General features: G+C 42.6%; 1 protein-coding gene across 1 annotated transcript; it reads left to right on the top strand.

Annotated features, from left to right (window-relative positions):
• The first annotated feature begins 11530 nt into the window (after window positions 1–11530).
• GADD45A (growth arrest and DNA damage inducible alpha) lies at window positions 11531–14354 on the top strand. The gene is made up of 4 exons (XM_006167157.3): window positions 11531–11869; window positions 12300–12401; window positions 12620–12857; window positions 13910–14354. Exons 1-4 carry the CDS (start codon window positions 11826–11828, stop codon window positions 14021–14023), a joined length of 498 nt encoding a protein of 165 aa, XP_006167219.1. The 5' UTR covers window positions 11531–11825; the 3' UTR covers window positions 14024–14354.
• Window positions 14355–21380: the final 7026 nt, after the last annotated feature.

The following is a 21380-nucleotide window of genomic DNA, read 5'->3' as shown; positions in this document are numbered from 1 at the left end:
TGAGAAACCCAGTACTTTTGCCAACAGCAAGGATGTCCCAAGTATTAGGAAAAAATGGAAATAAATACAATATTAGATGAAGGAATTTCAAACAAATAAAATTAGAATGGAAACAGAAAAACAAATGCCATGTCATTAAAATGCGTGGAGTCCCACCACGTGCCATGCACTGTGGTATGTATATTATCTCACTCTTCATAACGAACTTATGAAGTAGCTTTTGTCAGAAAAGAGACAAAAGAGATTAGGTTACTTACTTGCTCAAGCTTGACTCCAAAAGTCTGCATTCTGAACACTACACTGATGCCACGTGAACTACAGCTGTTCCAGAGGAGGATACTGTGTGGTTAGGAATGTGAGATTTGGAGTCCCACAGACATGTGTTTGTATCCTGGAGTGGCCACTCAGCAATGGTCCTTTGAGCTAGTAACCAGCTTAACCTTCTTAACAGTCTACAGCTACTAAGCAATATCATGATGAGAATACATTATCATGATATTATAATGATAATAATATCCACCTCCTGGATTATCATGAGGGTCTACTGGTGTACATAAATAAAAATGTTATCATAATGTCAAGCATAAGTATTTAACAAATCAGCTTTTTTCTTAGTAAATGACAAGTGTTAGAAAAATAATATGTCTTTTTTTTTTTTTTTTTTGAGAGATTTTCACTGTAGGGCGCGTGCGCTCGCCAGACAGACAGAGAGAGACATAGCGACAGAAAGCGAGAAATCACCCCCCAGAGGGGATGGTCACGCCGCAATCCCTTCTCCTCCATTCTCCTCTCGGGATCTTGGGCACGCACGCACACGCGCCCGGCGTGAGTTTTAAGCCACCGGGTCCGGGACACGAACCGCGGTCGACTACGTGGGAATCCAGCGACATAGCCATTACGCTAACTGCTGGTTCCCGAAAAATAATATGTCTTTAAAGAAGCCAATCCTGCTTCTGTAGCACAGCTGGTAGTTTGTGGGACTGTGGAGCTGGAAGCCACAAGCAGACTATGGTTCGAGTCCCCAACCTGATAGGACTAAAAACATGCCAGGTGCCTGTGTGTGTGCCCAGGATCTTGGAAGGCTGAAGGACTGGAAGAAGAGGATCACAGCGCACCTGAGCCCTGTAGAGGGTGCTCCTCTCTCTCTCTTTTTTTGTGCATGCACATGTCCTCTAGCATGAATTAAAAAGTATTTAAAGAAGGTGGCAAGCCCAGAATTTACTGAAGTGCTAGCTTAACCCTCGAATCTTCAGAAACATCTTTGCAAGACAACTTGTTGCACACAGATTTTATAAGAAAATCTTACAGAGGTGTTCATGGGTTGAAGTTTTGACAGTTCTGATTTTTGGATACTGCTAATCAGTGTCTTAGATTAAAAGAAAGTGTTTTTTTAATTAAAAAAGTTTTTTTTTTTTTAAAGAATGCAGGGAAATACCTACATCATGGGTGACAACAAGTAACCTGAGAAAAAGTAAATTGCAGAGTCCTGGGAGAGCCCAGTATTTAAGGGCTCCTCACAGCTAGAACCAAAGAAATTGGGATTTACATTGTGGTTGGACTGAAGGCGAGTACAGCTACAGCATCACAGATGGACTTGTTTTCATAGTTTTCAGAAAGGATATAAACCCAAACTTATAAAATGGAGTAGGGAGTCCAGTTGCTAGGGATAATTAAAGACATGTCAAATTAACCAAACGTAATTCAGATGGTCCTTAAACAATGACCCCACCTGGTTTTCAGTCGTTTTGCCATCTGCCGTAGCAGTTTCTTCTCAGATGGGAGAGTTCCCACTAGCTCCCAGGTGCGACCTGTTTATTAAGACACAGTGCCAAATCATACTCCGTAGCATTTGGTAGTCAGACAATATATGAAAGTTAATAAGGCAAGTTATAACACAACCTCAACTAAGCTATGGACATGGATTGACATTTTTACAAAATTACATCAAAGCAGAGGAATATAAATACCTTTTTAATTCTTTGGGCCCATTATCTGGTAACTGTCTTTTTAAAGCTCAGAAAAATAATAACTTTTTTTGGTAAGATATTAGAGGTCTTTAAGTGACTAGAGAGAATGACAGGATAATTCTAGAAGAGCAAAATTATTAAGTCAAAAACTGTTAGAGCTGCAAAGGTCTTAGAGTAGAAACTTTTCCATTCCCCATTGTGTCCAGTGTGTGCCTGGAGGGCTTTGGTGAGGTGGGGGAGGGGAGTGAAAGGAAGCCCAAACTGCACACTTCTGCCCCTCACCCCCATCCCCATCTGCCTACTTCAGTCAGAAACTTCTGCTTTTATCTTCCTAGATGCAGGGAGGATGGCTACTGTGTCTTTAGGAAAGGGAGTTCTCCTCAAGAAAAAAAAAGTTCACAAATATATGATGAAAAAGGAAACTGAGGAATGGAGAGTGTAAACCACCTGCCTAAGACCACATTCAAGCCACATTCTTGGAGGGACATGGAATTAAATTTATCATCGTTGGTTGTATGTGTGCAAAACAGCCACACCATTCTTAATCTCAGAGCGTCACGTCAAACATCCTTAATACAGACCAAACATAAAATATAAGCAACCAAATAAGTCTAGAAACAGGCCTTCTTGTATTGGATGAGGATGCTTTCCTAAAATAGGGAGGACAGCTTGCCAAGTGTGAGGCTTCAGCTGAGAAAGCAAAATCTCTGACACGTTTCTGTTTAATGGCCAGTGATACTCATAAGCCTTCCCCCTCCTATATCTTCAGGGGATGAGCTGGAACATATGGCAAAAATCCTTACAGGTCAACAATAGAATGTTAAACACAATCCATCACTTTGCCACAACTGATACGGGCTAGGAAGCACAGGAGCAAAGTGTTCTTAAAGGACAACCAGATAACCGTCTGCTCACTGCATTCTCTGGTTTCTAAAACTGAGGCTACATGAGGAGACCTTTAAATGAAGTCATACGGTAGCCAGAAAGAGTACCGTCAGACAAACACGGCTCTGACCAACGCCCGGGCCAGCCATCCAGAAATAAGCACCCCAAAACACCATGCCCTACACTCTCTACAAATGATCACAGTCATACAGGGCTTAATCTGTAATTACCCTGCTTGAATATTGAGTATCTTCCAGACCTTGAGACTGACATTTCCTTGCCAAAGTAAAAGAGGAACAGAGAGAAATTTAAGAATGCATATTATTCACAGGACGAAAGAAATCATGTAAGAAGTTTCAAAGTATAAGCTTCACTGGACGGAAATTTCAGTGAACGAAGATTAAGTACAAATACTGAAGCCAGTGAAAGAGAGAGGAAAAGGTAAAGGTTCAAATGGAAGAAAAGAATGCTTTTATTTTCCTTTACTCCTGAGTTCTCTTGTTTTCAGTCTCCTAGATATTACTCGATTTCCTTAACTTTATCTCTATTTGTGGTTCTTGCAGTTTGCTTCCAAAGCAAAACACCCCACATCTGCTCTTTTAAATCTTTCATTTTAAAACTCACCTTCATAAAACTTTTCAAGGTTGTTTTCCACATCATTATAATCTATTTATGCTACATAAAAAGAACCAGCCTTGAAGCCTGGCCATTAAGTACCTTTTAATCTATTGGGTTTTATATGTGTATACAACATAGATCGGGAGACTGGGAGAGGTCACAAATCCTAAGTTTACAAAATGGACCTATGTATAGCTCCTGAAAAAGTCCACACACACACACACACACACACGCGCGCACGCGCACGCATATGTGTATGAAAAACTGTTAGATGTAGGTGGGAAAAAAATCACAAAGAGTAGAAAAAGCAGGGAAGAGTACACCATCTTCTGTAATTAAAAAAATATATAAGTAGCAAAACAGAATTCCATCAATGCGTCTTCCTTTCTAATATATTAAATGAGACCAGAAGGTTTATAGCCCAATGTTCCACTTAATTACATCTTTAAATTTATACACTTTATTTATTCAACAATATCTGATGTAGCAAATATTTATTAGAGATCTACTCTGTGCAAAGCGCTGTTCTGTCATTGAGGGATTGATCAGTGAACAAACAAAATCCTGCCCCATTGAACTTATACTGGGAGAGTGGGTGGGCAGGAGAAAAGGGAGTCAGAAAACAAATAGTTTATACATATAAGTAAAGTATACATGTTAGAAGGTGATCAGCGGTATGTTTGAAAGAGGTAGAGAACAGGGTTTAGGGGACCAGTAGTGTCAGGGACTTGCACAGAGGTATTTCAACTTAAACAGAGTGAGCAGGCTAAGCCTCACGAGGGAGAGGATGGAAAGGAGTGAGCGAATGCTGGCAGCAGGAGAAAGAATATGCCAGGCATTCAGTCAGTGCAAAGGTCCTGAGGTAACAAAGAAGGCCAAGATGGCCAGAGGAATGAACATGGGGAGAGTAGCAGAAGACGAGTTTGCAGTAGGGATCAGATTAGTGTGTAGGTGTATAGAACAGCTTTATTGAGCTGTAGTTTGCATTCCATGTCATTCACCCTAAATGTATTTACCGAGGGTTTTACTATTGGGTCGTCGGGAAAGTCATGATGCATTTTTGCATAGAAAACTATGTCATGACTTTTCCTGTGACCTGATATATTGAAAGAGTTGTGCAATTTTTACCACTCTCATGTGTAGAATATTTTCAGCATAGTAAACAGATTTCATGAGCTGCTTAAAGTCATAGTAAAGACTTTGCCTTTTACTTCAAGAGAGAAGAGGATCCACTGGTAAGTTTGGGTTAGAGAACTGACTGATCTGACAAAAGAACAGGATCATTTTGGATACTAGAAGCAAAGGGAAGAAGGATAAAAGCAGAGAGAGACCAGGTATTTCATATATCCAGGTGGGAGAAGAGGGTGGTGTTGAGAAATGGTTCCATTATTTTACATTATAAAATGCAGCTAATAGAATTTGCTGATGGACTGGGGAAGGCTGTTTTTTTTTTTTTTTAAAAAAAAAAAAAGGAGTCTTACCTCCTTTCATATAATGACACCAAGGACTGGGGCTGAATATTGGAAAGAATGGAGTTGCCCTTGATTTAGGAGAAAAATCAAAAGGGTAACTTTTATCATCTTAAGATTGAGATGCCTATTTGATATTGATTCAGAGCTCATGAGTAAGATCTGAGGTTCTGAGCTGGAAATGTATTTGGGAGTTATCAGTATTATAAATATTTAAGGCCATGAGACCATACGCAATCACGGAGTGTGAGTATAAAACAGAGAAGAGGTCTGAGGACTGAGCAGTTAAGAGGTTAGGAAGAAGGAAACCTTACAATGAAGATGATGGGTGAATAAAATCCCTCTTCTATTTCAGATATAGAAAATTCAGAAACCTGTGCAAGGTATAAGAACAAACTACTGATGACCAGTTCTGACCACCTAGCTTCCTCGCTAGAGATTAGCTCACCAAACAGACTCTCGGAACATTCATCTTGTGATATTAGTCTACTGCACACTTGCCAGCCAAGAGGTGGAGCAATGGGGTGGGGGTGGGCTCTCAAAGAATCTCAACTCACTGGTCCTTGCTTGGCTGGTACAATGTGAACAGCTAATGGTAGCACCAAGTGACTAGTCCAAAGCTCAAAAACAACACAAAGCATTATCATGACTCTTTTTTTCTTTTCTTTTTTTAAATAATGTGCTAGAGGACTCACCACAGAGTGACAGAGAGAAGGAGGGGGGGAGTGAGGAAGCATCCCCATTGGGAGTGATCATGCTACAATCCTTTCTCCTCCATTTCTCCCTTTAGGATTTTGAGCACTCAGTACGTGTACCAGCATGTTCTTCAAGTCACTGGGTCTTGAACCACACAGCCAGCCATGTGGGATCTGGCCACCTTTACCATCATACCACCAGCCGGCCCACACAATTCTTAGTAGCTAAAGAGAGTTTCCATAGGGAAAGGATTTATTGAACACACAAAGGTGTTTCTAAGTTCCCTCAGGTTGTTAGAAAAATCTATTGCTCCGCTCCTGTAGTTTGCTTCTTCCAACCTAGTGACAGAAAGATAAATGTTCAAGGCTTTCAGTCTCTCCACAGAGAAGGCTTTAACCTACTTCTATAGGATCCACCAGGTTAGGTCGGGTATGCTGAGGAAATGCTCCCATTTGATTAACTCAAAGGCAATTGATTAGGGACCTTAATTACATCTGCAAAATTCTTTCACCTTTGCCATAGAATGTAAAATAATTATGGATGCCATAGCTCACCTCTATTGCCATGATCTATTGATTAGAAACGAATTGTGGATTTTGCCCACACTCAAGGAGAGGGAATTATACAGAGCATAACAGGAGTTTGAAATTGAGTCCTTCTTAGAAATTTGCATACCACAGTGATGGTCCAAGAAACTAAACCTTCAGGGCCAGCAGGTGGCATGGTTAAGGTGTTGGATTGCCACATGGTTAAAAGCGGTTTGAGTCCCAGATGTGGTGGCTTGAAAATCATGCAGGGGATGTACGTGTACGTGCCCAAAATCCCAAGAGGAGAATGAAGGAAAACAGGTTGTGGTGTGGTCACACCACATCACACCCTCTGGAGGGTGATTTCTCCTCTCTCTATCTTTCTGTTTCTCTCCTCTCTGGCAAGCACACACACCCTATGACAAGCACCCTCCCACAAAAAAAAAAAAAAAAAAAGAGAGAGAGAAAGAACTATATCTCATATTAAATTCAAATAGAAATATTGATTTGATGAAAAGATGACAATAAATCTTGTCTGAATGCTGGGGGGGGGAGGGAAATGGGGGATATTCACAGGTTTGCTTTGAAAATATAACTTCACCAGACTTATGCAAAAAAGAAAAAAGAAAGAAAGTCAGATACCTCAGTCTTAAAATTTATTGGGAACCAGCAGTTAGCGTAATGGCTATGTCACTAGACTCCCACGTAGTCAACCATGGTTCATGTCCCGGACCTGGTGGCTTAAAACTCACACCGGGCACATGTGCGTGCATGCCCAAGATCCCGAGAGGAGAATGGAGGAGAAGGGATTGCTGCGTGGCCATACCCCCGGGGGGTGATTTCTCGCTTTTTGTCTCTATGTCTCTCTCTATCTGTCTGGCGAGCGCACGCGCCCTATGGCAAAAACCTCTCCAAAAAAAAATTTTTTTTTTTCCCGTGAGAGAGAGAGAGAGAGACAGAGACAGAAAGCCACACCTAGCAGGGTCTTTATACCATAATCCTCTCCTAGTCTCTGGTGGCCTGGATCACAGTTCCAGTGTGCTCAGGGAGGTCCCGGGGCAGGAACACGGAACCTTTCCATTGTTGGTCCAGTTGTGTTCCCGGTACAGCCACAGCCTGACTCAGGAACCTTGTAATTTTTAATGATCAAATATAATGCAATTCTAGGTAGATACTAAATACACTTGTCATAGTCTAACTGATGTGTGCTTTAACGTGAACAGTGTTCCATCCACTACTGAAATGACAAACTTCATATGTTTTTCAGATGTTCAACCATTGGCTTTTTTGTAAAGAAACATTATAACTCTGTATTATACAAACAATAGTAGGAATTTATGTATGATCAACGTGACAGAAATATCAAAAAGATCTCTAATATGCAAAGCAGATAGCTGTGCTAAAATAATAAAACCATTCTTAGTACATATTTCCATCTGATTTCCAGATATAACTATGGCATCCTTGCAAATATTATTACAAAGTCATTCTAGTCTTGTGCATTTTCCGTTCTCAGGGCTTCCTGGAGTAGTTTTAAAAGTGACTTCTCAGGGTCAGCAGGTGGCGTGGTGGTTAAGGCACAGGATTTCCATATGACTGACCGCAATTAAGTTCAAATTCTGGACCTGACAGCTTGCTTTCTCACTTTCCCTCCCACTCTCTCTCTCTCTCTGGTAAGCACATGTGCTCTGTAGCAAACCCGGTACAGCCACAGCCTGACTCAGGAACCTTGTAATTTTTAATGATCAAATATAATGCAATTCTAGGTAGATACTAAATACACTTGTCATAGTCTAACTGATGTGTGCTTTAACGTGAACAGTGTTCCATCCACTACTGAAATGACAAACTTCATATGTTTTTCAGATGTTCAACCATTGGCTTTTTTGTAAAGAAACATTATAACTCTGTATTATACAAACAATAGTAGGAATTTATGTATGATCAACGTGACAGAAATATCAAAAAGATCTCTAATATGCAAAGCAGATAGCTGTGCTAAAATAATAAAACCATTCTTAGTACATATTTCCATCTGATTTCCAGATATAACTATGGCATCCTTGCAAATATTATTACAAAGTCATTCTAGTCTTGTGCATTTTCCGTTCTCAGGGCTTCCTGGAGTAGTTTTAAAAGTGACTTCTCAGGGTCAGCAGGTGGCGTGGTGGTTAAGGCACAGGATTTCCATATGACTGACCGCAATTAAGTTCAAATTCTGGACCTGACAGCTTGCTTTCTCACTTTCCCTCCCACTCTCTCTCTCTCTCTGGTAAGCACATGTGCTCTGTAGCAAATTTAAAAATAAATTAATTAATTAATTAAATAGTTCCTTAAAATTAAATAAATAAAAATGACTTCGCACATCAGAGTTCTTACATTGATTATAAAGTTATCCATGTCTTTATCTATCCACTTACCTGTTACACTGAACTGGGGAAACTTCTCCGATTGATACTACTAGTGCTAACATTGATATTAACTCTCCCCAGACTTAATTATAGAGTTATGAAATAAACCATCTGTGACCATTCTGATGTGTAACTGCAATTTAACTGTGTAGATAAATGCAGTTTCTACTTCCAGCCACCAGGCTCAGTTTTGAGTATGTTTCACTGATGAAACATTCCAGGTAGGCTTAGTAATAAGGCAAAAATGATGTAACACATCTGAGTCAGAAAGTATGACAGATGAATATTTAATACTGGAAGCCCGAGCTTATCTCACCGAGAAAACCCCCACAAGCACTTGAACAAATAACTTTCCCATGAGACCAAATATAGTATGTAGTATAGTTTCAGAGTGAGGGATTAAGCCTATATTAAGAAGTAATCATTTTATACAGTTTTATTGCATGTAGTTGACTTGGGTGGGGCACTGTTAGGATTGTGGTTCATTCGAATCAGTGTAAACAATACATGGGTTCTACTGTCCTTCAGCTTCCATTCAGATGACTAAAGTCATGGGACTTTCAGCAGAGTTAGCTGATGACAATGCATACTATTTTGTCCCCAAATCCAGTTCAAGCGTGGACATACCAATTAGATCATATGCTCTTTAAAGGCAAAGGATCAGGCATTACATATTTCTTGGTATATAGACTATCAAAAAGTTTTTTTTCTTCTTTTAATAAAAGTTAAAGGTAGACTATCTTGAAAAGAATTGATGTGAGGCACAGGACTGCAGGAGTCTGAGCTTGTGTTTATCCATCTGACTCTGTTCAGGTCAGTAACACTGACTGTGCAGCTTTTCACTGCAGAAATTGTGTTGGGTATATTGTGAGGCCCCCAAGGTAATGAAGTCATAGTCTCTGCCATCACGAAACTCACAGGATTCCCAAATTCTTTGTTGGCTTGCTGTGATCACACTTCCTTCCAAAGAGCCTCTAAGAATTGCCTCGTGGATAGCACCTTAGAGTTCCACAGAGCACAGTTCAACAATTTCCGAACGATGACTCAGGTCCGATTGCGTAATTCAAGTTTTGTCTGCAAAACTGAAAATGTCTCAGTACCTGCCTAAATTTCATTGTTGAGGAGTTCATTATAAAGACATCATATGTTAGGATCTAAGATAGATATGAGACACCCAAGCACCCTTGGGCGAGTTATGCACGGACCATGACCATTCCTTTACTCAAACATTGTCCCTTGCTGACAGTGCAGTTAGGTATTGAATGCAAAGCGACAGCTTAAATAAATGAACCAGAAAGCCCACTTATCACTTTTCTTTTCTACCAAATTAAAATCAACAGAGCTGGAGAATATTTTGTCTAGAATGATAAAAAGATAAGGGTAAACATAAGGGTGCAAAACTCTCATGTACTCTCAAAAAAATTATTTCTGTAAACTTTTGGCTCTAGGGTGATGACTTCAGTAATGCAAATGCTATTTTGTTTGTTTGTTCTAGGTATTTGCCATTGGGTGCACATGATCACCAGACACAGAGAGAGACAATAAGAAGGAAGTGAGAAATCTCCCCCCCACCACCACCACTCCGGGGAGAGGGGGAGGTGCCCATGCCACACAATGCCCTCTCCTCCATTCTCCTCTCAGGATTTTGTGCATGTAGGTATTTGCGCCTGGTGTGAGTTTCCAGCCACCAGTTCCGGCTCGATTTGTGGCCGACTGTGTGAGTCCAGCATCTTTAATCATCATGCCACCTGCTGGCCCTTTAAATGCAAGCACGTAGGTGATATTTTTCATCACTTTCGGTGACTTTAGTAGGTTTAAGAAATGTTTTTGCATTTATTGTATAAACTCGTAAGACAAAGGGAAAGACTTTCGAACTAGTCAGTTAAGAGTTTATCCATTAAAGATTGTTTTTCAAAAATGTGTAACTGCTGCTTGCAGTTATAAAGGCCTGCTTTCCACCTACAAGTTGCCATTATCACAAAGGTGAAATTTTAGCATATGACTAAGACGTACTATAGCTACAGCTTTATGATTCAGCATCGAACATCAATAATTCATAGTGAGATCATAAGCTCTCTGTGGAAGGTAGTGATGTACTCATTTGCCCTATGAAAGGAAGCTTAGGGCATATTAGGAGCATTTTGAAGCTAAGACTGTGACTTGTGTGGGTGTCAGATATTTGTCCCTCAGCTGGCGAGAGTGCAGGCGGGTCCTTCTCTGGGAAAAGTGGACTTGGGTTGCAGGCTGGGACTCACACACGCTGTGAGCTCTCCATACACCAGCTCCTGGTTTTCCAGCGTTTCACTGGGCAGGTGGGAAGCCCTTCTACAGAAAAGATTCCAACTTGGGTCCCTGCCATCATTGCACACAAATGTGTTGCTTTTTCTTTTTTGAGCTTCCAAACCCTGCAAGCTTCCAAAAATAAATCAAACCAGCCATCAGGGCACCGAAATAATACTACTACTAATAAGCAGCTTTGCCCAGACTTATATAAACAACACTTCTGAGGTAAACTTTGCCCCAGAGGTCCGGACTTCTTTTTTTTTTAAATGTAACCGTCTTACTAATAATTACTAGACTTGGATACATTAACCCTGGAAATAGATTTTAATAACCCCTTAAAACAAAAAGACATGAAACGATAATAAGAGAATGTGAACCAACTAGAAAAACACTTGGCAGCCTGCTTCAGCCCAGCTGAAGACACCACCCGCCACTACAAAGCCCTCCACTCCAGATGGCCCCCACCACAGCAGACCCCGCCTTCCTTTCTCCTCTCTTTACCGCCCCCGCCCCCTCCTCTAGCCTCTTGCGTAGCTCCTCCCCCTTCCGCTTCTCTCCGCCTGGTTCCAGGACCTTGGGTCAAATTGCCCGAGCAGGCTGATTTGCATAGCCCAATGGCCGCGCCTTATGCAAATGAGACGGGAGGTGGTTGGCTGAGGGTTGGCTGGATAACTCCGGCCCCGGAGCCCTTTGTCCTCCAGTGGTTGTGAGGCAGTTGTGGCGTTGGTATCTCGGCTGGTGTTGGTGGTGAGGGCTTGAGAGCGAGAGAACGAGTCGGGCGGGAGGAGAGGACGCCGCGGCGGGCGCTGGAGGAGGAGGAGCCCGAGAGGGCGAGGGGCGGCCGGACAGCGGGGCTGGAACTGGCTGCACAGTGCCTGTGAGCGAGCGCAGAGAGCAGGCGCCCGCGTGCACACGGTGGCAGGAGCAACCCGCACGCCGCGCTCTCTGTGAGGGACCTGCAGTTGCAATATGACTTTGGAGGAATTCTCGGCTGGAGAGCAGAAGACCGAAAGGTAGGTCGGGCCGCGGACTTGTCCGGGCCAAGCTCCCCTGGGTCGCCCAGTGCAGCGCGGCTGTGGAAGCGAGCGAAGTTTGCAGATGGCCTGCTCTTGACACTCTCGGGACGCTCCGTGGGGCACCCGCGCCGGGCAAGAGCGTGCCCCGCAAACCCGCCGAGCCCGGCTGCGACAGAAGCGGCTGTCGTTGCCAGTACGGCTCTGGCGGTTGGCAGTCTGTGGCAGTGTCCTCGGGGAAGGGGGCGAGAGCCCTCACGTGCGAGAGGTCATGGAGGGTGAGCAGGTCGGGGACGCCTGGGGTTTGCGGCAAGCCCAGGTGCGGACGGCGCTTGCACCCGGGAGGAAGGGTCGTGGTGTACGGCAAGGGGGCAGCGACAGCCCGGAGGGTACCCGTCTGACAGGACCCCTCGCCTTTGCTCTCCTGCAGGATGGATAAGGTGGGGGATGCCCTGGAGGAAGTGCTCAGCAAAGCCCTGAGTCAGCGCACCATCACGGTCGGGGTGTACGAGGCGGCCAAGCTGCTGAACGTGTAAGTGGGGCTCTTCGCCTGTCGCCTCGTGTCACCCCTTCCCGCTCCAGACCGCGTGCCCCTTGCCCTGCAGCGCCGCTTCCTGCCGCTTTCCATTTGCCCTGGCGGCTCCCGGCCCCAGGGGGAGCCGGCGGGCAGTAGGGAACCCGGGGGTTCGGCGTGGGTTACCGGCGCCCAGTCGGGCCTCGGCTCTCACTGGCTCCTCCCGCTGCCCGCAGCGACCCGGATAACGTGGTGCTGTGCCTGCTGGCCGCCGACGAGGACGACGACCGGGACGTGGCCCTGCAAATCCACTTTACCCTCATCCAGGCGTTCTGCTGCGAGAACGACATCAACATCCTGCGCGTCAGCAACCCGGGCCGGCTGGCGGAGCTCCTGCTCCTGGAGAGCGACGCGAGCCCGGCGGCCAGCGAGGGCGCCGAGCAGCCCCCGGACCTGCACTGCGTGCTGGTGACGGTAAGGGACAAGGCGACGCAGGCCCCTGGGGCAGACCCCTGCCGGGAAGGGAGCCAAGCCTGAGAGTTTCCTGCCTGACGGCAGATCCGGAATGGGTGGTGGTCAGAGGGTGGCAGCCTTTGCCCCACTGAAGAGTGTGGCTGGACTTTCGGCCGAGATGTACTAGTTTCATCATCGGGATTTTCTCGGGTACAGAACATGTCTGAGCGTGCTGGAGGCTGCCAGCAGCGGAAGAGATCCCTGTGAGTCAGCAGTCAGCGCAGCTACTCCCTACCTACATCTGCACTACCTCCCGTGACTAATTCCTTTAGCAGGGCAGATTAGATAAAGCCAAATAAATTCCCGGCTCACCCCTCATTAAGGAGCCAGCTCCATTCTCTGCCAGTCGAAGCTAAAAATAGCAGTGATGTAGGCGACAGACCTTGTTAATTCCCTAGAAATACATTAAAAGGATGGAGTGGAATTTTTTTTTAAGCTCTGCAGCCTAGCATTTGGTAATGGAGCTTATTTTTCTGATTAAAAATTAAAACAAGTTGGTAGGTAGGTAGGTAGCTTTGACTGGTCTAGTTGAAGTGGCAGCTTCATTATTTTGCTAGCTCCTGAAAAGCACTGCTTTATCTTTTGGGAAGATAACCAGTGACAATTCCGGTTAATGCTGTGCAGCTCCCATCTCTTTCTTCACACAGCATGGAACATTTCTCAGAATTGTTTCACTCAGGATTCTGCCAGGGTTACAAGTTCGGTAGAGAAAACCTGTGAATGATACTCTCGTGCAAAACTGAATAGATCGTATGCAATGTACTAAGTGACTCAGAGTGGGTTGCATGTGTTCAGACTTTGCTGAGTTAGTTTAGTAGGTAATTACCCTTCATTATCTTGCAGGAAACCCAACCACCTAGAAGAAATTTCATTTCTTGTGCTTGTAACTTGTCTCCCTGTCGCTTGCCAAAATAGAGAAGGTTCAAGTGTTTTTCTCTCAAAAGTAGTGTAATTATTAGCAGATGCTGATTTTTTTTTTAATAGTAAACTTATTTTTCAAAATTTGTTCCCAGAATCCACACTCATCACAATGGAAGGATCCTGCCTTAAGTCAGCTTATTTGTTTTTGCCGGGAAAGTCGCTACATGGATCAGTGGGTTCCAGTGATTAATCTTCCTGAACGGTGATGGCATCTGAATGAAAATAACTGAACCAAATTGCACTGAAGTTTTGAAATACCTTTGTAGTTACTCAAGCAGTTACTCCCTACACTGATGCAAGGATTACAGAAACTGATGTCAAGGGGCTGAGTGAGTTCAACTACATGTTCTGGGGGCCCGGCGATAGATGACTTTGCAGATGGAAAGAGGTGAAAATGAAGAAGGAAGCTGTGTTGAAACAAATACAAGTCAAAAGGAACAAAAATTACCAAGAACCACGCAGGAAGGAAAACTATGTATTAATTTAGGATGGTTGAGTTACATTAAATAAACCAAATACGCTTTGTTCAAGTTTAAATGTGCAGCAATAGTTTGGGTATTTTTGGTTTCTATGCCCTCAAGTAAAAGAAAAGCCAAAAGGGTTAATCCTATTTTAAAACCATATTTTATTGTATTTTGATGAGATGTTAAATTCTCAAAGTTTTATTATAAATTGTACTAAGTTATTTTATGACATGAAACATTATTTATGCTATAAAATTTTTGAAACATGATACTACAATAAACTGGTATGAAATAATTGCATCGTTTCTTTAATGTGTGTCATTGTTTTTAACTTGGGCTTCACCAACAGACATTTTACTGATGCCCTGCTCTACACCGGGTCAAAATCAGAAAAACGAGTGATGTAAGAGGACTTTGGGTTCCGGCACGGCCTCTTTCTGTGCAGATAGGACGCCTGCAAATGTGAACATCACTAAAACCCACTGGACTTGCTGTAAAAAGGGTGGCAAGCACCAACCCACAAAGTGACAGTACAGAAAGGGCAAGGTTTCTCTATGCTCAGAGAAAGCAGCGTTAGGACAGGAAACAGTGGCTAGGGTGGGCAGACTAAGCCCATTTTCCAGGCAAAATCCACAAAGAATGTGCTGAGGCTTGAATGTGTTGAGCTCCAATGCTGTCCACTAAGAGATGCAAACATTTGGAACTGGAAGTAGATAAGAGAGCCAACGATCCAGTTCTAAACTTTATCTTTTATTTAATTATGAAGGCAATAAAATCTTGAGGTGAATGATAACAGTTGATCTTTTTTTTTTTTTTTTAATGAGGGATTAATCCATAAAATCCCCCTTGTGGGGAAATTGACTCATGCATGGTAATAAAGGAGTTTGGGTTGGGGTTAGGGAAAAGGAATGGTTAGAGATTCTATTTGGAAAATCCAAATAATTAAGCCATGAAGATCTTAGTACTATTATAAAATTATGTGCAAAATATTGAGAAAGCAGTGAGAGTGACCAAAGCTGCCTACAAGATGAGCCAAGTTTTTACTGAGGCGGGATCACTGTTGTGGGTCTTCAGAGGGAGGAATGGATATAGCTAACAGCTGCATTCGTTTGTGCAAAGACATAGAGGCCTGGCATCACCACCTCAGGGAACACAGAGTGATTCTGTGTCTCTGGTCTAGAAAGATAAGGGCAAGATAGGACTTGAAAGGTAGGTGGGCATTAGGCCAGACTGAAGGGCATTCCATGTCACCGTTGTGCATTCAGGCTTCCCTCTGAACGTGGGGCGGTCGGCAAGAGGCCTTCACCTAGAAATTGACATGACCCAGTATTCTAGGAAAATAACACTAGGGTTTGTGAAATGGTTAATAGGGTGAGCACCTGCAGGTAAGGACAATTAGTAAGTTACTGCAACAATCGAGGCTATGCTTTTTTGCAGAGCCACATTGAAGGATCAAATGGGAAAGTGACCTGACCAAGTGTTTTTGGTGCCCTTTTCTGTCTTCCTGGAGCTTTGTGCCTTCCAGATGGTCATTACCAGAGTCCTGAGGAGTCTGGTTAAATTATATCAGATGGGAGAGATGGCAGAGAAGCAACAAGAAAAAAAAAAGGAAAAGCTTTAGAACAATCATCTTTTACTTGGAACACTCACTTGATAATTAACTGCAATGATCTTATGTAGGCATAGCCAAAGAAAGTAAAAATGCTTACTAGGGCAAGGCCTAGCCTAGCTGGAGTCTGCAAGATTTTTCTTTGTGTGCTTCTCGAACCATATTCCCTCCCATAGCTTTCTTGCCAGCTGTGTCCCATCCTTGTCATGGGACACAATGTGAAACAATCAAGAAAAAGTAGAGGAAAAACCAACCAATAGCAATAAAAAAACTCCCTCTGCATATCCTAGGAATCACATCGGCGATAGCCCTTCACCTTGCAATTTAGTTCCAGTAGTTTCTCATCTGCCTAGAAAATTGGGGTTGTAAGTCTTGTTTAGGCTTGCATCTTTTGTTTAAACCAGAGCTCAATCCAAAATATAACTGACATTTAATACTTGTTTTTATATGACCAAAAGATTGAGAGCATTGAGGTTTAAGCAGCAGGATTTTTTTTTTAACCTTCCCACTAAAGTAAGCATTTTTAATCCTGTATTCATGACTACTTGATAAAAAAACGAAAACAAAAACAAACAACCCTGAAAAGATAACCAAATTAGACTAAGCAGCCAGAGTGGAGAAAACCAGCTTTTCTTGGTGGAAAGCGCATATGGGTAACAGACAGTCTGGGTTAGTCTTCACCCTGTTTTCCTCATATGTAAAATGGAGATAAAATGACCAATCTGGTGGGTTGTTGCCTCTCCTACCACTCTCAGACCTCCCAGAAGACAGGAACTAAGATCTGGCTCACAGCTATAGACCAGTAGTTAGCTCATGTGCCGGTAAGCAGTAAGCGCTGAATTAACAGTTGTTGAATAAATGAATGATTAGAAATGAAGAATGCAAACTACCTTGCACACGATAGGTACTCAGTAGAACAAGTCCATTACTGTAACCCAGGTGATAGCAACAGGAAAACTTAAGGCATCAGGGAAATGTCTGTTCTTGTAACACATACCTGCATTTTTCAAAAGGAGCATTGGATCTCTATGTAAAGTCCTAATGCTCAGAGATAGGAAGTGGTAATCATTCTGAAGGCTATTTTGTTTGTGGAAAAGCTCAATAATTCATGCCATGTAGTTTTTTGTTTTTTTTTTTTTTGTATTAAATGTTAACTTATTCTCTCTTGATTGTACATAATACAAAGTTAACAGGGCAATGAAAAGTCTAATTATGAAACTGATCATTGTAAACAAGCAGCTAATGACCTGGATAGCTTCTACCACACGTTGATGCTAATACTTTCGGTTGTCTCTTTAAAAACCATCAAAACTTGGGGACCAGCAGTTAGCATAATGGCTATGTTGCTGGACTCCCAGTAGTCGACCACAGTTTGCGTCCGGGACCTGATGGCTTAAAAATCACACCGGGCGCATGTGCGTGCATACCCAAGATCCCGAGAGGAGAAAGGAGGAGAGAAGGGATTACGGCGTGGCCATCTCCCCTGGGGGATGATTTCTCGCTTTCTGTCTCTCTGTCTCTCTCTGTCTGGTGAGCCCACACACCCTATGGCAAAAACCTCTAAAACAAACAAACAAACAATAACAAACAAACAAAAAAAACCCATCAAGCCTCCATATTGCAGATTAGGTGGAAATATAAAGAAAGAAATTTCCTCTCATTTACCTGAGGTGTGTTGTATGCTAAATAGTAGAAAATAACTATTTCCTGGCATCTTCACCTTCGTGTCATAAATAGCATCATGGCCTCCTTTCTACAATTAACTAAGGCCCCCGTAAGTTTAACTTCTGTCATGGAAGGACTTATGAAAGTAGCTAATTTTCTGTGGTAAATACAATAGTTGCCAAATACAGAAAAAAGGGTCATTTCGAGGAAAGAGCTGTTTGTCTACTGTCAATAAGAACATTTCCAAGGTATGTTTTGAGATACGTTACGGTAACCCTTGTGAAATAACTTATTTAACTTGCAGCTATGTGCACTAAGTTTTATTGGTTGATATCCGGTAAAAGGTTTGCAAGTGCGAAGTGTGTTTTCTTCAAATGAGCAAAACTCAATGGTATGAATGACATCATGCCAGTATACTTCAAATTAAGAGTTGAATTTTATTTATTTATTTATTTTGCTTTTCACAATCCTTAGATAAGAACAATCTTATCGTAAGAACCACTGAGAAAAGTTTGTGTTCAAGAAAACCACCAAGAAATATCTGGTGAGTGCTTACTGTGGGCAAGGGACTATGCTAGTTATATTGATGTCTACAAGAAAATCATACATACATACGGGTTACAGTGAGTTCATGGTCTAGTGAAGCAATGAGATACATACATGGGTATATATAGTCCAAAGCAGAAAATGCCCAGCAACATGAGGAAGGCAAAAAGCAAACGAACAAAACCACACACACACAAAACTTCTATGGGACTGTAAAGGGTAGAAATCTCCAGATTCCCAGTTTGCCACAGACCTTGCCCCTCCCTATTGTTAATTCTAGCTTGCTAGATACATGTAGGCTCCCCTTCCTAATCCTTTTAAGCATGTGTGGTCCACTTTTCACCTCTACACTCCCGACAATGAACATTTCTTGAGCCTGGGCTTAGAAATGTTCTGTGTTATCAGAGGCTAACATTGTATTTTGCAAGCAGCACAAAGATACTCATCTGACTGAATATTGAATATAATTCTGCTATGAACTCACTGCAGAGAATCCAAAGTTGTAGGCTATGCAAATATTTGTACTTAAATGGGTAATCTATATTCCCTACATAGTCGAGAGAAGCATAGTCATGCCTTTGATGCTCATTATTGAACATCTATTATGCATCTGGTACTGTATTAGGTCCCAGGACTACAAAATGGATGTGCACAATTCAGAGGCGATTCCTAAGACCTGCGATATTGAGTGATACGTGGTAATGGGTTTTGGTCAAGACCTAAGTGTTCTTGGGGCCTGGGAATGTTTATTAGGTCCGATGACACCTGACAGATGAAGAGAACTGCCAGGGGAACCTGAAGTGCGTTTATTCTAGAAGGAGGAACTGTAGCTCAGGAGGGTACAGAGTCCGGGCAAGTTTGGGATGAGCCTCTGGGGACAACACACACAGTGCTTCCTACATACCAAGCACTGATCCAGATGGTTTACCGATAGCCATGCACTGGCACTCACAAAACCTTGTGGAAGTGGGTCTTATTACTGTCTCCATGTTGAAGGTGAAAAGACATACAGATAAACAGAGATGAATTTGCCCAGTCTCAGTGTTAATAAGGGCAAAGCTAGGATGCAAACGCATCCTCCAACGATGAGTTGAGAAGATGGTAAGAATCAGACCATGACTTTCCTACAAGGTAAGCCTTTTTCCACTCATGATAGAAAGTCACTTAAAAATAAGTGGTAAAAGTGAGAGAAAAGGCAGGGTGTTATTACCGCCATGAGAGAAAACCAAGGGGAAGAAAATCCTGTGCTTTGCAAAGTCCTAACGAGAGACTGGGAGCAGGTAATTAAGGGGAATGTGGTTTCCACAGTGTTTAATAACCTTTTTAAAAAAAATCAATTGTAAACACATAAACATGAGCAAATTTGTTAGAAAAATTCTAATTTCTACTCTTTTGAAAATTTGTTACACGTGGCAGCAATGAGTTCACATCCTGCATGGCAAAAATTGGCTAGAGTTGAGAGGAGGCTCCTTCCTTTTAGACTAGAATTTCCAGTTTGCTGCAGACCTCACCCCTCCCTATTGTTAATTTTAACTTGACTGGACTCACAATAAGCTTTCTTCCCTAATCCTTTTAGGCATGTGTGGTCTACCTTCACGTCCACCCCCAATAACTAACATCTCTGATTCTGGGGCCCAGAATCTTTCTCCATAAAATGAAGTGTTTGCATTATCAGAATTTCTCAAACTACTCTGATAATAGGGCCCTGGAGCGCTTGTTTAAAAAAAAAAAATAACTTTAAAGACCCCTTCCCAGAAGCTTCAGATTAAGTGGGGCTGGGATAAGTTTCAGAATGTTTTAACAAGTACTTCAAATAATTGGTATTATGAGAGAAGTTTGAGAACACAGCATAATCTCTCAGAGGTCTTCCAGCTGAAGAATCAGAGTCACACTTGACAAATCTCTGGGGCTGGGGATAGAGGGAGCAAGAAGCTTCGACATAATTAGTTTCTGTCTCCTTTGAAATCTGCCCACCAGGAGCTCAGGAATACACATTTCTCTACAAAGGCTGAAGACATTTCCAGGGAAGAGATGTTCCATTGGGTGGTTGGAAAAGTCATGACACATTTTTGCAAGAAAAACAGAAAAAAAAAGACATCATGACTTTTCTGACAATCCAGTGAGAACCATTTGCTACCTGGGTACAAAGTTAGAATTTACTAGCTTACTCAGAAGGGTCACTGAACAAGTTATTAAGAGTTCATAAACAGAATAGTTCTTTTTTATTTTTTAAAGAATTATTTTATTTAACTTTATTTATTTATTTTAATTTGACCACAGAGGGACAAAGAGAGAGAGAACGAGAAAGTGAGAAATCAAGCTGCCAGGACCGGGACTTGAACCACAGTCACCATGTGGGAGTCCAGCATCCTTAACCACCACGTCACTTGCCAGCCCCAGAATAGTTCTTATCTCTGCTTTAAACTGACCCATCAACAGACTTGTCAGGTGCCAGACACAGTGCTGGGCACTTTGAAGGCAAGGACGAAGATGACCAACAAGATAAAAACAACCGGTTATTATGATGCAAAGACTACTGCTCAGTGTCAGGTGCTCAGTAGATGCTGAAAAGTAGGGGGGCTTTTCCATTTTCCCTGTACCCATTGGCACTTTCCGGCTGACAATGCCCTTTCACATTTATTAATTCATTGGATTCCCTGATAAAGCAACTGAGGCTCAGAGAGGTCAAGACACTTACCTCCAAAGGCCCCTGGCAAGGAAATGAAGAATCAGAGTTTTTTTCTACGAGCTCAGGCCTCTGTATATTAGAGCTGTCTTTCAAAATGCCCAGTCAGGGAGGCTAGTTGGCCTGGGGGAAGATGAAACTAATTGAATCTAATCTTTTACTTATCCAGTAAGTGGGACAGGGCCTCAGGAAAACTAAAGGAGACAAAAAGAGGGGAGGGGAGAATTCTAAGAATTGTTTTCTTTCATCTTACAACCACCACTGGAAAAGTGATCTTTGTGTCCTCCTGTGGTCTCATGCTAACATCTTTTCTAGAATTAAATGTCTGAGAAAGGAGAAATGCCGCAAAGCAGCTAAGTTTCTGAGTATCATGACTGAGCACATGATGATGTTACCGTATTGTAATCATCTTACAGTCATCAGAATAATCACTCAGCAAGAAATGGCTCATCTGGAGGAGTCTTCTGATTTCATCTGGCCTCTCCGTGTACTCATCAAGGACAGTGCCGGACAAAGACAGAGTAAGAGCATAGCCCTTAAGGCCTTCAGAGGTAGAGAGACCTGGGCTTGGATCTGGGATCCTAGCTAGAACT

The sequence above is a fragment of the Tupaia chinensis genome, unplaced genomic scaffold, assembly GCF_000334495.1.
Source record: "Tupaia chinensis unplaced genomic scaffold, TupChi_1.0 Scaffold144529_1, whole genome shotgun sequence".
Classification (NCBI taxonomy): Eukaryota; Metazoa; Chordata; class Mammalia; order Scandentia; family Tupaiidae; genus Tupaia; species Tupaia belangeri.
This window is presented reverse-complemented; position numbering and strand designations above follow the sequence as displayed.